Source organism: Cephus cinctus, unplaced genomic scaffold, assembly GCF_000341935.2.
Source record: "Cephus cinctus unplaced genomic scaffold, Ccin1 Ccin1_scaffold0132, whole genome shotgun sequence".
NCBI lineage: Eukaryota > Metazoa > Arthropoda > Insecta > Hymenoptera > Cephidae > Cephus > Cephus cinctus.
The window spans coordinates 1,541,110-1,555,731 of record NW_014332865.1 but is presented as its reverse complement, the minus strand read 5'-3'; the positions used below and the strand labels follow the sequence as shown (position 1 = coordinate 1,555,731).

Below are 14,622 nucleotides of genomic sequence, written 5' to 3'. Positions count from 1 at the left end.
GCGCGGAAACATATAAGGATACTGAATTCCGATAAAGAACTGTTGGAGGATTCTCGTTAAGTGATTATTATTTTTCAAGTCATCAATGAGATGATTCATGATATGTTAAGCATTAGGTACAAAAGAATAATCTGTGTATTAATGATCAGTTATTCAATTATTATTCCCAATTTATTACAAAATTTATAATAAGTGGGACAATAGTGGTCACATGTTTGCATGGTCATGCATATGGGCGATGTTGTATTACAGAAAGATATTGTTTGTAAGAAATTTAGTTTTGAATGATGTAAGTAAAGGACAGTATATGAATGAAATGAATATAATATGTATTATCACTCAAAATAATATATAATATATACTTCATCTTCGATAACATACCCAAATATCAGCAGCAAATTTATTTTTCTGAAACTTTAATTTAGTATATCGGGAATCCAAAACATTATTAGTCAATTTTCAAATATGTAATGCAGTCCTGAGTATAACTGCTAATATATCTAATTGATTATACGTGCAACTGTATTCAGACATGTACTGTACCGTGAGAACTTAGAATCCGCTTGCATTATGTTGCACGGTGACTCTTTATAATACCTCATAGATTATCAGTATTAAAATTATGAGGCAGGAGCTTTCATCTTACATAAATATCGCAAAAGCAACATCTTAACTTCTTCCGTATTGAGTTTAACAACTCCTTCTTGATTGTCAATTGAGAGTAAAGTACCCACTGCTTCACGGTCTTCACCTAAGACTACTTTGACACGATCACCGCGTGATGGTACCACAGGTTCCAATTGTTCACATACCAAGTTAACAACGCGATCCTCTGCTGGCAGGAATACCGCACACATGCCACCCTGAAAAATAGAAATATATTCACGTTCGAGAATGGTATATGGTATAATAATGAGAATAAACGAAAGTAACAAATAAGAACTTACTGAAATTCCGCGAATGACACCTTGTTGACCAGCTAATGCAGGATCCTGATGGGAATCGCGAATACGAACTTCTATGTCAGTCGTGTGCCATTCCGAACCCCCTATCATTCCTGACGAAACTCCCGCATCGAGTCCTGCACCAGGAGTTTGAGGATTGTAAGGACTTCCAGCAACACCTAGAACACGTTATTATTGAACAATTTTTAAGAACCTTTGTGCTATGAATGAAAATTTGTATTTATATGTACCTGGTGTCATTGGACTGTATCCCATAGGTGACGGTGTAGCAAAAGCTCCATGAGGACTAGTCGTATATCCAGTTCCTGATGGAGAAGGTGTAGCAATGTATCCAGCCGGACTTGGGCTTGCAGTAGCACTTGCTGCAGGACTGGGACTTGGCTGATATGGACTGTAACTTTGTTCTGATCCATACATAGTACCAGGTGTTTGTGGAGTGAAAGGACCACCCGTTCCTGGATAACCAGGTGCATAACCTGGAGATCCCCCTTCTTCCATACTATATCCGTCAAAGTCGTTACTTCTAGCTGGTGTATTCGTAACGGCTGGATCCCAGGCTCCGGATTGACCAGGAGTACGTGAACCATCGTGTGATGGTGTCATAGAACCATAATGAGGTGTCCGAGATCCATCTGTCCAATAAAAAGTTAATTATAAATACCATTAGTGTAATACAATCTACCCTTTCAGGTTCTGCTAGACTATGATATAGTTATAATGTACATTATTTTTGCACAGTAATACTTACTCTCGTACATAGGAGTTTGAGAACCATGCATTGGCGTTTTGGATCCATCTCTGGCGTACATTGGTGTTTGTCCACCAGCAGTGTATGCAGGGGTACGACTGTAACTGCTGAAGCTTCCGTCTTTCGTAGGAACTCCAACATTTGCTATATGAGATCTGTCTACCGAAATTGTTTGACAGGTAGAATGTAACTCAACACGAGCTGTTTTTTCCGTGGCATCTTTGACAATTCCGACGTTTCCTTTGTAGGGACCACGAGTAATTTTTATAGTCGTGCCGATCAGTTCTCTGTCGCGTCTTATACCGCCTCCTCGTCCTCTGCCTCGTCCACCACCACCACCTCTCCCAAAACCACCACTAAAAATTGATTTCCAAATATATTTACAATATTAAATTCCTGAAAAACTGTTAGTAAATTATGTACTTACCCACTAGGATGCATTGGGGATGCGATCCTTGGTGACATGAAACCGGAAATAGGTGACATTGAGGGCGTCATTCCGGATTTATTCCCGCCAGCTTGCTGCAAGTGTCTTGTTTTGCAGACAAATATACCCCCGTTATCCACGTACATTCGTGAATGCAGAAAAGCGAAACTTCTGTAAAGATGTTTTATCTCGCCACCTCTACCAGCATGAGGACCGTCGACTACTTTTACTATATCCTTTTTCTGAATAGTGTTTTGCTGTGAGTCCAGTGCCACTGCATTTCTGTTCTCGCGACGTTTTGTCAGACCTTGTGGTCTGGCTTCGACCACCTTTCCATGCATTGAAAGTACGTGGAAGTTTTCACGCTCGAGACGTACTATCACGCCGACAGTCTGCGCATCCAACTGCACAAGATCACCCCATTGAAATTGTCCTAAACTATCAACACCAGTTGCCATGTCAGAGCAGAGTTGAAGATCTCTTGGAAGTACTTCGAGTTCATGCATTGACAAATCAGAGAATAATACTACTCTATTTTGTTCAACGCGTACAATTAAACCTGTGTCGCCCTCGTATCTGCCAGCTACAACCTGGACACAACAATAACTATGTAGCTTGTTGATTTTGATTTTTGAAATAATTAGATACTAGAGTATTATAACATTGAGAATTATATAATAATTACCTTAACATGATCTCCCATGGTAAAGTACTTTCTGAGTTCATTTGCTTGGAATTCCAATGCTTCTTTCAGCTCTTCATGCTTTGGCATTACCATTATCATATTTCCGTCTATGGAGACGATTTTGCCTTGCAGGTTCATTAATTCTCCTTCACAAACCTCGACGTTATCTCCATTACTGAAGGAATGCGTTACGGCCTGGTCATCCTTTCCAGTGGATGCACCTGTTGCTGGAGTACCGCTCAATTCTATATCAATACCTTCAGGAGCTTCTTCAAATCGTTCAAGTTCAGAAAGAGTTGGCTTTATGCCTTCAGCAATTATAGCACTTGTTGTGAAATTTTTGTACAAAAATCTATAAAAGAAAGAATTAATATTATCCAATTTAAATCATAATAGGTTAAACTGATATTTTTGTAAATTCTATACACTTTTACACACCCTTTACGGCTGTATCGATTGCCCTCAAATATTAAAAAGTCTCCATCACTGGTAACTTCACCACCAATTGCACGAATGGCTTCAGGATCAAACGGTTTCGCAGGCGGCCTTCTTTTCTTTTTTCTTTTTAGGGCCTCAGATTCACTTTGTGCTGTTCTAAGTGCTCCGCGAGGTCTTGTGTAGTCGATTCTAGGTAGTAACTTCAGGTGAACTTGATTTTGTGCTAAATCAACGTAATCCACTTGGGCTATGTCATCTTTGTAAATGCCTCTCTTTAGTCTGACCCATTGTTTAGCTTTAAGACCAGTTTGCTCTTTTACAACTCGCAGTACATCTGTCATTTCTTTGATTGGTACCATTTGTTGCTTCCAGATTCCCACCCTTAAGTTACCGACATTTTCTATAGCAGCCTTTACGTGTGGTTGCTTGTAAGCCTCTATGTAAATGTAACCTTTGACTCCTTCTGGGGCTACCACAGATTTTATTTGCAATGGTTCACCTAATATTTACAAAAAATATTATGTCAATTAATAGATGTGTCTCTAGAGGTAGTATCACTCATTATAGTATTGTATTGTATTTGCTGAATCACAAAATTTACCTGAGAACTGGTACGTAATAAACTTGCGCATCAATAAAAGTATAGTTGCTTTCTCTTCACCGATGCGACACTTAACCATCCAAAGGTTGGGATCTTTCACACCTGGTAATAAAGTTTGTTGAGTGATTTCATCACTCATTTCCTCACCACCATCTCCAAAGTGTCGAGCGGCCATAGACTCGTCAGCATACTTCTTTCTTAAGTATTCTTCAATTTCATCTTCTTTCTGCGAGCTATGTAAAAAAATTTATTATAAATGTCAAGTTATCATGTTTTGCTATTTAATGGATACTATTTCTAATTTCTATTTGAAAATAGAAATAATTATGGTATTCTTCTAAAACTTACTCCCACAGATTGGTTCCTCTGCGTCTTCCTTCAATTTCACGAGCAGTAGGCCCTAATTCGTCAACTTCATTACCGACAATTCCAATTTCTTGTGCCCCTTCCTCCCATTCTTCATCATCTTCAACTTCGTCATCAACCTCTGCTTCATCAATAATAAAACCACCATATCTGTCCTTCTTCTTTTTCTTTCTGGGTCTATCGTCATCTTCTTCCTCCTCCTCATCATACTCGCTACTGTTATCCAAGTCCTCTCCTAACACGACAGTCATACAAAAAATTACTTATTGATAATTACTAACTTGAATGAGTAATATGAATCATTCATTTAATTATTACCTTCTGGTTCTTCCTCAGGCTCGGGTTCCTCTTCATCACCTGACCGAGCTTCTTCAGCCTCATCTGCTTTTCCATCATCAGACCTGACATGCAAACAAATAATAACAAATCACATTACAATAATCACACGAATTATTTTTCAATATTATCCAATATTCTTAATTCGAAGATGCTCACCCTGAGCCAGAACGAGAACGTGAACGTGATTTCGATCTGGAATGACTTCTTGATCGTGATCTAGACCGACTCCGACTTCGAGATACACTACGAGATCTTGCACCCGTACTCCCAACATCGCTACCAGCAGCAGATTTTACAGAACGATCTGCTTCGGCTTCGCTGTCGCTACCTCCACCACCACGCTCGCTCTGGTTGTCGGAAAAATTGCTGGCCTCAGAGTCCGACATTGTGCAGCCTCAGGACACCTTGAATTGTTGAATATTGCACGATAGATCTGTAGGAACAGAACGCACTTTCTTCAAATGACGATGAAACTGCAGTGGACCAATACTTGTAGGAAAATATTCCTACTAATCTGGTAAACACTGGACGCTCCAGACCATATGTTGGTGGCGTTATAAATTATGCCACTTTTTTTCACGTAGATGTTAACATGCACAGTATACGTATGAAAAATAACAAGATAGTTTTCAAGCTTTCCGAAAGACCATTATTTACAGCAGAGCTTCGAACTGCAGTATTTGTTCATTATGACACTCAATAATAGGGATCTACTTCCTGCTCAATCTTACAATTGCTCTTACCAATATTATGGACGTATCACATATAGTAAAGCAATATCCTTCTCTTTCCTTCAAGGCTTTAATCCTGAATCGAGGCAAAATAATTGAAGTAGACAACTAACCTGCACTAAACTTTATTGCTGCCTATACACCATAAATGCCAAATGGGTAAAACTGCAGAATATGACTCCTTGAAAGACTACATGTAAAAAAAAAAGCTAAACAATCCACAGCTAACTTCAAGTTGCATTCTGCAGTTTAGCCGCCAAATGAAATAGACAGTTGCACCTGTATTGAGTGCCCTGCCACTCTTCGATATTATTTGCAAAAAGCAATTAATTTCATTTTATATATTATTTAACGTAGTAAAGTAGTACATTTGCGAGCACACGTTCTTTTAGCCAATCATAAATTACGTGTCCTTTGACGCCATTGACATAGATGCGACACTAGTGTCGCGAACTCTAACTATAAAACCTTTACCATGGACAGGACAAGACGTGGACAGGACCACTGAACTACTGGAATCCGTATGATTGCATTAGGAGATAACCCGGCGAGCGCGCAGCTGTTTCACTCATTTCGTGGATGAGGTTGTCCTTTTCGAATTGAACTGCACATGTGGTGTACAAACCCTGCAAAAATGTTGTCTCGCCGACATATCAGTGTCAGCCGTGGTGCTATGTACAGAGTACTAAAATACAAGTACATACATATAAATTCTATCTAGGCTCCATGATATAAATATAGAACCTTATAAAAACGACAAAAAAATATTTAGCAACTTTCGAAATAAAATATGTGCCACTATTTAAGGTTATGTTGATTCAGTCCTCCCCGTACGCACTGCTTTATCTCGGCTTCAATTTTTTGAGAGACTGTACAGTGGCTGATAGAAACCAGAGATGAACAGGGAGATGCACACCGCCTACGGTTTTAGACTGTACCAAAATCATGCATCGCCTCCGTCAACAATGCAAATCCCGTCGTAGTCGAGCTAAACGTGAACACGATCGCGTAGCTTGGCGGGCAGAGGTTCTCCGCTACTCACCGCTGGTTCCCAAAGCAACTCTTAGAACGAGACCGGGAAATATAGAACTTCTCAAGAATTATTGAAAAAGCTTATTGTTGAAACATTTTTAAGACATTTTTAAGAAAGTGCCAACTTGACACCCGTGTAGCACCTCAATTTTTACTAAATATTATTGGATCTTGATTTACGGAGATAGCGGAGAACCTCTGCCCGCCAAGTTACGCGTTCGTGTTCACGTTTAGCTCGACTACGACGGGATTTGCATTGTTGACGGAGGCGATGATCACAGAATCCTACTTCCACATTTGCCGCTGCGATTTAGCGGCATGATTTTGTTGTCGCCGAAAACCGGAGCGTTGTTCATCTCCCTGCTCATCTCTGTAGAAACAGCTTACTACATTAGTCTGTCTTCTCGCTATCTCTTTGTATGCGGCTTCCAACAATGCCGTACGGCCATCAGTAATCCTACATGTCGATTGTTTATCACGGGAGTTGATTTGCCCTGGTGCCGACGATTTCATATACCAGTTAACACCCCCTGGTGGTCATCAGATAGTTAATAGTTAAAATTGGTTAAAATTATTTTGTAACTACCGTACATTTCCACAAGAATAAACATAGTATGGAAAGGTAAATACTTAAATGTTAACTTTATTAACTCTACAAACGTTGAAATATATAATGATAGCATTTGAAATAGAAAGTTTTTATCTATTTTCATGATTGATTTGTTTTCTTACATACATGTATAATACATTTTTAGATACCATTTAATGGAGTTACTTCAGAAGGAAGCAGAAAAAGAAGAATATGGTGGCATTTTTTCTATTGATTTTCTGCAAGAATTTCCTATAGGTTTGTATTATGAAAAACTCATAAAATAAATTTTCAAGAGTACAAGACGAACACAAAGTAATAGTTGTAAGCATATTATGAAATTGGCAATTGGAATTCATTATTTTTATAGGATCTGTGAGATGGAAGTTGCCAGGAGTAACAGATTTAACTTATATTAGAAGTCTGATTGAATGTTCACAATCATGCCCATCTGATAGTGATGAATCCTATTTTTTATTTGATGATCCTGATACAGATGAAATGGCAATGGTGGATATGAGGTATGCTGAAAATGCAGAAAAGAAAAAGCTTAAGAAACAGCGTCAAAAAGAGAAAAAAAAGAAAGAGAAAATGAAAGTGGCAGAGACTGAACCAGTTAAACAAAGCGGTAAAAACAATTTGGTATCGAGTTCAAAGTCACCCTCTGTTGCTGCTGAAACAGAACATAAAGAAGATCATAAAGAAATAAAAAAAATAAAACCAAAGAACCATGATTTACCAAAGAAAGCTAAAGCAAACACACAAAAAGTATCAGTGCTTACATACAGCGAGGATAAAGAAAATGATAGCATAGAGCAAGATTCCCAAAGTGAAGATATGAATGAAGATCCTACATTTAGAAATTATCCCTTTTTTACGGATTCTGCAAAAGGATTGTCAAAACCAACTGAAGGTCAAATGCAAAAGAAGAAAGTCAACAGTGAATCTGATAATGATAAAGTAAGAACAATGGAAGATACTGATGATGAGGCTATACTGCCTGAAAATTACTTGACATTTTTCAAGAAGTCAGTAAAGCCATCTTGCAGTGGGGTAAAGGTGGAAAATGAAAAATCATCCATAAGATCAAATGTTCTTGATTCCAAAGATAATAAAACTAATATTGACAGAAATAGGCCCTTACATGCAAGTGGATGCTTTTCAGATGATGATGATGATACAGAAATGGACACAGAGTTTGTTACAGTGAAGAAGGTAAGCATCGCTTCAGATGCTATTAAATTCATTGCATCCTACTATTTTCCATTTGATACATTTTTAGTCTAAAAAACCAAAATATTTATTGGAAAGTGGTGAACATTCATCAGATGTTCTTGGTGTACATGCCTATCATTTAATTTTACAAGGCAACATACTTGAAGCAATTCATTATTTAAATGAAGCCATTCAACGGGATCCAAATGACATTCGTCATTACATCAATCGTAGTTACTGTTACTTAAGACAAGCACGATATCCATTGTAAGTGTAATTACATATAAACCTCTATAATACATATGATCAAGTTTGTAAGGTATTATTCTCACTCTTACAGAGCATTATCGGATGCACGTCTTATTGTGAAAAATTCAGATAATCCAAGAGAAATAGCAAGAGCTTTCTGTCGCATGGGGCAAGCTTTTTATGGAATGGAGGTAAATTATTCCAACATACTTCATGCAGCATACCCACATTCAGCATTAACCTAATTAAAACTGTAATGTGTTATGAATCAGAATTATGAAGAATCAGAGAAATACTTTGAAAAGAGTATTAATCTGAATCCGGGTAATCCCCAAGTACAGCGTGAATCATTAAGGATGCAAGTAATGAAGTTGGTTCACATGGGTTTCCATGAGAAAGCTGTAGTCCAATGTATCGAGCGTTGTTCAAAAACATTGGTGCAAGAATGGCTTGATCAGGATGTTATTACACTCTTGACTAATGATAAGACTGCGACGGGTTCAAATACCAGTGTTACCGATAGCGATTGTGGTGACAATGACATATATTGTTCAGATGACGATGAAAGGCCAAGCAATGCACGGTTGTTATCAAAAATGATCTCAAATCGATTGAAATTATACAATGAAACGAGCAGTATGGATTCCTACAGTCAATCCTCTGTGGCTGGGTTAGTTGATTATTCTTTGATTTTTATAAAAATTCTGTTAATGAAAATATATGAGAATTTTTTTTACAGTTCTAGCAGTTCAATACCACATTCTAATAAGGCTGGAACTAGCGGTATTAAAACTGCTAGTTCTAAACAGACTGTTCCAAGAGTTATAAAAGCGACGGCTTCCCAATTTGCTCAACCGCCAGAAAATTTTGTTATTAATGATAAATCAATTTGGGTCGGTAATATACCAGCAAAAACTACCAATGCTATGTTACGTGCGAAATTTTCAAAGTAATGTATTTTGGTGTTTCACTTTTTTAAAGCAAGAAGGATCTTCACAATGAAAATAATTGTAATTACTTCTGTTTTAGATTTGGCAACGTAATTTCTGTTCACAGACGCAATAACGATACATATGCGTTTATTAACTTTTCTAACTCTCAATCTGTGAGGAAAGCCTTTGCAGTTGGTCATAATTGTTATATCAACGGGGTTAAAGTTACTATAAAAACAGCTCAAAGATCATTTAAATAAGTTGTATATATTTCCTAATTAAAAAAAAAAACAGAGTTTAGAGTATTCGCCTAAAGCTTTATAAAAGCAGAATTTCAACTAGAAGCAAGTTTACGTGATAAAGTTTGATTTTATAAAGAAATATGTTAAATTTGTCTTTTTATATATTTTTGATATTAAGCTGTCTTTTATTATATCAACTGATAAAAAGTACAGAGTTTAGTTTACGATAGCGACTCTGATGTTTGTCTGTGTACATCATGAGAAATTAAATATATTTTTTGTCCAGTAAACTTTGTAACTTGTTTAGTGATAAAAACAAGTGATGCGAGATTTGTAAGAAATTTCCCAGCGCATGAGAATTTACCAACATTACAATAAGAAACATCAAGTGTCATGTTATACATATAATAATCGTCATAAATATATAAATCCGAAAATATACATATGTAATTTCGCATCTTAAATTTATTGAACCAAGAAAAAATGGAATTATCCTCAAGAATTTATATTCCAACACAATCAGATGTTCGCACGAATCTCGGTTCACCGCTGGCACAAATCATCTTCGACTACAGTCATGAAGAAATTCGAAAATTGCTGGGAATCATTCCACCATTAGAAGGTCCACCAAAAATACTCTGGAAGTCACCTAGTGATCAACTTATTGGAAAAGTTGCACTAACGCCACCGTTGACGAATAAATTCATCAAAGCATGCACCCATCAAGGAATATTAGGTTGCAACATAGTGCATACAGTGATAGATTAATTTAAAACTTTTCTTAATGAATATTTTGAAATAGCTTTAGGGCAGGTGGTACTGGAAAAATTTGAAGCAGATATGGATGAAAGAATGAAAAGACATATGAAAGAGGAATTAGAAGAAGTACAAAACATGTTTGAGGCGGAAAAACGTAGAATAATAGAATTGACTATACATGACGTTTCTTTGCAATATGAAAATTACATTGACATCCTGCAAGAGGAGTTTAAAACTGAGTTAAAAGTAATTGTTAAAAAAATAAGATTCCGATTCTACAGACAACTCTGAACTGGATACCCATAAATTGGAGGTTGTTTAAATCCAGGCTTTTATATGTACTTACAATGCCCAGGAGCTAAGTGGAAGCGAAATAATAGGGATTGTCCGCAGTATCAAACTCTGTAGAATTGTAATCCTACTGTATAGCTTATATAATTTTTTAGATAGATTTTTAAAATGATTCGGAAGTTATTTTATCAAAAATTCTTGTTTAGAATTCTATATCCGATGCAATAACAAATTGTAATAAAGCAATGCAAAAGGCTGTTGTGCATGAACGTATGAACGTAACGCATGAGATGCTGAAAAAGTTAAGGGACGAAATTGCTCATGTGATAGAAACATTGTACATAAATTTTGAGCAATCTTTACGTGCTCAAAAAGAAAATATGATTGCTGACTTCAATGAGATCATGAGGTATTAAAAAAATATAGTAATGACGAATATTATTTATTTTATATGATTAATAAAAAAAATTTATCCAGAAAAGAGCGTGCACGTATGGATGAGAAAATGAAGGATTTTGAAAATCAAAAAATTAAAGCTCTCCTTATTCTGAGGCACAGACTTCAGATGCAAAATGCAATAGATCTTGCATATGTTCTGTGCATAGAAAGAATGCATTGTATTGCAGAAAAGAAAGTTATGCACAAATGTTTTAAGGTAAGTAATAAAAAAAATGTTTGCTCAATGTTATACTTACGATTTGAATAATTTTTAGATCCAAATTCGAGCCTTGGAGGAATTACTACTGGACTTGAATGAAGTAATACGTTCCATGAAAAATGAAGAACAGAACAAAATCGACAATGGACCAGCGTGGGAAAAGAAAGTCTATGAAATTGTTCGACAATTTCAGAAATTTATAAATTTTGCATTCGGCGCTGTGCCAGGACAAGCAGAATTTCTACTGTCCCTCGAATCGCTGCTCTTACCCGAATTAGATGAGAAAATATCTAAACGAGAGGAAAGTCAAAAACAGTTCACTGATATTACGTCTGGAACCGAAAAGAAGCAACATTTTCACATTGTGGAAATTATAGATGATGATGGTTGTAAATGGAAACCGATACAACTCATACCAGACGTAAAGATTATTGTATAAAATTATTCTTAATAAGTTTCAGTATCATAATTTAATATATTAATAATTTAGCTACCTGACAAATATTGTACAGAGGAACATTTTGTCACTCCAATCGTAAAATCAAGCATCGACTTCTATAATGACGACGAATATGCTGATAATATATCCAAAAAATCATCTACAACAACGGATAGTAATGAATCCCTGCCATTCTGTTATGTTGGTGGTACATTGTACGTACGATCAGACTACCGTGGTGATATAGATCAAGCAGAGAAGAAAACTATGTTGGATCTGGCGGAGGGTTCACGTTTTATAATGGAATTAAAGAAGCCACAGAGATGTATCCAGGTATAAACTAACATTGATTAAATTCATAAAAATTAATAAATTTCATGAAAATAACTGTTTTAAAGATTCCTAACACTTATGTTTTATGCATTTTTTATATTATTCAATATTAGCAACCAATAGACAATTTGGAAAAGGGAACATCATTGTCACATACAAATTTATCAACGAATGCCAATCAAAAATCGCATCACGATGAACTTATGGAATCAGAAACTCCAAAGCGACCAAATTTTCCAATTTGTCAGAAAAAAACGGAAAGAAATCAGAATAAAACAATTAAACCAGTTGTCGACTATAAGCCACGTATTCAAAGTTTAATACATGCCAGTAAACGCACTAGCAAGTCCTGTATCGGTAAAAAAGAGAATTCTGAAATCAGGAGCAAATTGGAGACACAAAAAAAGGTAAATGGTGATGAAAATTATCACCGGTAATTTAAACCTAATGCAATACCAGTCCTAATACAATATGAAAATAGAGGGAAAATAAATCACAAAAATGTTTTTTAGAATACTGAAAGTATCAAAGACATAGTAAAGCGTCCTTGCATGTGTAATAACGTTACTGTGAATCGCAAAGATGTAGATGATATGTTTAAAACCGTCAGTAAACACGACGTAGAACATTTGCAAACAGTGAGACAGTTCACCTGCGAACGTATGTGTTCCTTAATGCGTATTTTTCGCCTTTATCCCAGTTTGCAGCGAATGATCGTTCCGAAAAGTGGCCAAGCACTATATTAATTCGAGTAGTAAGTAAAAAAGAAATAGACAATATTTATTACTGAGAAAATCATTAATTTTCGTAACAGTGATGTGAATTATTATGATGGAAATTCATTGAAATTTTTTGCATTCCCTGTCTGACAGTTACGATACCAATCAGGATCTCGTTGAAGACTTGATGCGTTTCGTCGATAAAAAGTAGCTTGCATAAGAGATCGTATACCAACTTTAGTTGCCGGAACAGGTGGATAATCCTTCATTCTCCATCCATAAGTCCAACTTGTACAATCAGGAAAATAATATCGATCTTCTGGCGTCTCTTCAAATCTAATTAAACCAGATGAACGTAAAAATTATCGAGAAAATTGCGTCATGTATTATTTATATACAATACATTTATAACATTATAAGTACCTTTTTTGAAGATAATTATTTCCAGTTATAAAACTTTGGACGTTACGTTCATAAATAATTGATTTTGTGACTGGATCAACAGGTCGCATAGGATCGAGATTGACAGATTCGTCAAAATTAGGTGGTCGCCATTCCGGTAACTTTGAAGTTACCTGCGTCTAGTATTGAATTGTGAATTTGAGATTTTATTATAGTTATCGAAGCAATAACATATAAATTGAACTTTATAATCTACATACGTTAGCTCGTTGTTCACGATAAAACTGACGTCGTTTCTCTTCATTCTCAGCGATCAGTATTTGCGCTTTGCTAACGAGCTTCTGACTTCCTAGATTGTCTAAGAGTCTCTGACGGTTCTTTATGAACCATTTCATTCTAAGAGAATTTTCATTTTTTGCTATTTCGTTGTAAAACAGCTGGCAACGAGTGTCGCAAACAGCTCCTGATAATTTTGCCATGACGGATATCTGATCACGGTTCGTGTACCGTTTGTAAAAATAGAAATGTAAAATGGTTAAAATCAATCGAAAATCTGAGATGTACCTGTGATATAATAATTGAACGCCGAAGACATGTTTTTTTGGTTTGGAAATACTCCAAAGCAACTCGAGAGCAGCGAGTCATCTCAATCTCTGTACTATGCATAGCTTCCCAAGAATGAGCAACTTTGCCAAATAAATAATTTCCTAGGATCTTAATTCTGTGTAGTCAATTATTTTTACATACGTTTATTGTAATCTGTGTCTCTCATTATTTACATTATCATTACACATAGTGCTTTGCGTTTTGCATTCTTAATAAGTTTTTTTTAATTTTATCCCGGTATAATATTTATCTTTTTTCGATAGTTGCTAGTGGTACTGGTGGAGGCATGCACTTATATACATGGTACATTAAAAGAAAAACAAAAGTGAAGTTTTGAGAATCGAGAATGTGGAAGAATCGCAACTGTCTACTGATTTAAGTTACACGATATATATATATATATATATATATATATATATATATATATATATATATATATATATATATATATATATATATATATATATATATATATATATATATATATATATATATATATATATGTATATACACACACAAAATATATATATATATATATGTTGCATATATTCTTACATACATGATTTAATTTATTCTAGTATTGATATAATGTAATAATGGATGACTGAATTCGTTAAATAATTAAAGTCTCCGTGTAATCGCAAACTCTAAACAATAACGATTAATTATACATTTTAACAATAGAAAATAATAAATATGTATGGCGTGAAATAATGAGTTTTCACATGACATTACTCCCTCTTAAAGTCAACATCGTATGTGTTTGACCCAGTAATCACAGCCACAGGAAGCAATATTGTATGATACAGTAAAATATAATTAAACGGATATCTCACTTTATTAACGACTAAAGGGA

The 14,622-nt window shown here is 35.5% G+C and overlaps 4 protein-coding genes across 7 annotated transcripts; 2 read left to right on the top strand and 2 right to left on the bottom strand.

The window, feature by feature from the left end:
* Positions 1 to 138: 138 nt before the first annotated feature.
* On the bottom strand, positions 139 to 6,085 carry LOC107263089 (transcription elongation factor SPT5). Of its 4 annotated transcripts, none has more exons than XM_015729929.2 (12): positions 5,775 to 6,085; positions 4,726 to 5,002; positions 4,549 to 4,631; positions 4,213 to 4,465; positions 3,865 to 4,097; positions 3,264 to 3,762; positions 2,826 to 3,177; positions 2,141 to 2,730; positions 1,714 to 2,069; positions 1,196 to 1,597; positions 948 to 1,123; positions 139 to 863 (listed from the first exon to the last, which is right to left on the bottom strand). In XM_015729929.2, exons 2-12 carry the CDS (start codon positions 4,953 to 4,955, stop codon positions 621 to 623), a joined length of 3,417 nt encoding a protein of 1,138 aa, XP_015585415.1. In that variant the 5' UTR covers positions 4,956 to 5,002; positions 5,775 to 6,085; the 3' UTR covers positions 139 to 620. The 4 variants fall into 4 exon arrangements, with proteins under 4 accessions (XP_015585415.1, XP_015585414.1, XP_015585412.1 ...); XM_015729928.2 differs by lacking the exon at positions 5,775 to 6,085 and adding an exon at positions 5,313 to 5,730; XM_015729926.2 differs by lacking the exon at positions 5,775 to 6,085 and adding an exon at positions 5,414 to 5,730.
* A 462-nt stretch (positions 6,086 to 6,547) lies between these two features.
* On the top strand, positions 6,548 to 10,000 carry LOC107263091. Its single transcript, XM_015729931.2, has 8 exons — positions 6,548 to 6,954; positions 7,088 to 7,179; positions 7,292 to 8,136; positions 8,204 to 8,403; positions 8,477 to 8,576; positions 8,658 to 9,055; positions 9,125 to 9,334; positions 9,415 to 10,000. The coding sequence occupies exons 1-8, from the start codon at positions 6,947 to 6,949 to the stop codon at positions 9,575 to 9,577; spliced, it is 2,016 nt and encodes a 671-aa protein (XP_015585417.1). The 5' UTR covers positions 6,548 to 6,946; the 3' UTR covers positions 9,578 to 10,000.
* Positions 9,996 to 13,053, top strand: LOC107263092. Its single transcript, XM_015729932.2, has 9 exons — positions 9,996 to 10,295; positions 10,362 to 10,564; positions 10,816 to 11,018; positions 11,087 to 11,264; positions 11,323 to 11,688; positions 11,758 to 12,039; positions 12,153 to 12,446; positions 12,552 to 12,793; positions 12,912 to 13,053. Exons 1-8 carry the CDS (start codon positions 10,043 to 10,045, stop codon positions 12,783 to 12,785), a joined length of 2,013 nt encoding a protein of 670 aa, XP_015585418.1. The 5' UTR covers positions 9,996 to 10,042; the 3' UTR covers positions 12,786 to 12,793; positions 12,912 to 13,053.
* On the bottom strand, positions 12,758 to 14,169 carry LOC107263098. Its single transcript, XM_015729946.2, has 3 exons — positions 13,421 to 14,169; positions 13,182 to 13,339; positions 12,758 to 13,094 (listed from the first exon to the last, which is right to left on the bottom strand). Exons 1-3 carry the CDS (start codon positions 13,637 to 13,639, stop codon positions 12,866 to 12,868), a joined length of 606 nt encoding a protein of 201 aa, XP_015585432.1. The 5' UTR covers positions 13,640 to 14,169; the 3' UTR covers positions 12,758 to 12,865.
* Positions 14,170 to 14,622: the final 453 nt, after the last annotated feature.

Bases quoted from the DNA above. Each gene is read 5' to 3' on its own strand.
- LOC107263098 (XM_015729946.2), bottom strand. From the start codon at position 13,639: ATGGCAAAATTATCAGGAGCTGTTTGCGACACTCGTTGCCAGCTGTTT. The intron at 13,340-13,420 runs GTATGTAGATTA...ATTCAATACTAG, and splicing joins ATCGTGAACAACGAGCTAAC to ACGCAGGTAACTTCAAAGTT. The intron at 13,095-13,181 runs GTACTTATAATG...TGGTTTAATTAG, and splicing joins AATAATTATCTTCAAAAAAG to ATTTGAAGAGACGCCAGAAG.
- LOC107263089 (XM_015729929.2), bottom strand. From the start codon at position 4,955: ATGTCGGACTCTGAGGCCAGCAATTTTTCCGACAACCAGAGCGAGCGT. The intron at 3,763-3,864 runs GTAAATTTTGTG...TGTAAATATTAG, and splicing joins TATTACGTACCAGTTCTCAG to GTGAACCATTGCAAATAAAA. The intron at 1,598-1,713 runs GTAAGTATTACT...TTTATTGGACAG, and splicing joins TCAAACTCCTATGTACGAGA to ATGGATCTCGGACACCTCAT.
- LOC107263092 (XM_015729932.2), top strand. From the start codon at position 10,043: ATGGAATTATCCTCAAGAATTTATATTCCAACACAATCAGATGTTCGC. The intron at 11,689-11,757 runs GTAAAGATTATT...TTAATAATTTAG, and splicing joins CGATACAACTCATACCAGAC to CTACCTGACAAATATTGTAC. The intron at 12,040-12,152 runs GTATAAACTAAC...ATTCAATATTAG, and splicing joins AGCCACAGAGATGTATCCAG to CAACCAATAGACAATTTGGA.
- LOC107263091 (XM_015729931.2), top strand. The intron at 8,137-8,203 runs GTAAGCATCGCT...ATACATTTTTAG, and splicing joins AGTTTGTTACAGTGAAGAAG to TCTAAAAAACCAAAATATTT. The intron at 9,335-9,414 runs GTAATGTATTTT...CTTCTGTTTTAG, and splicing joins TTACGTGCGAAATTTTCAAA to ATTTGGCAACGTAATTTCTG.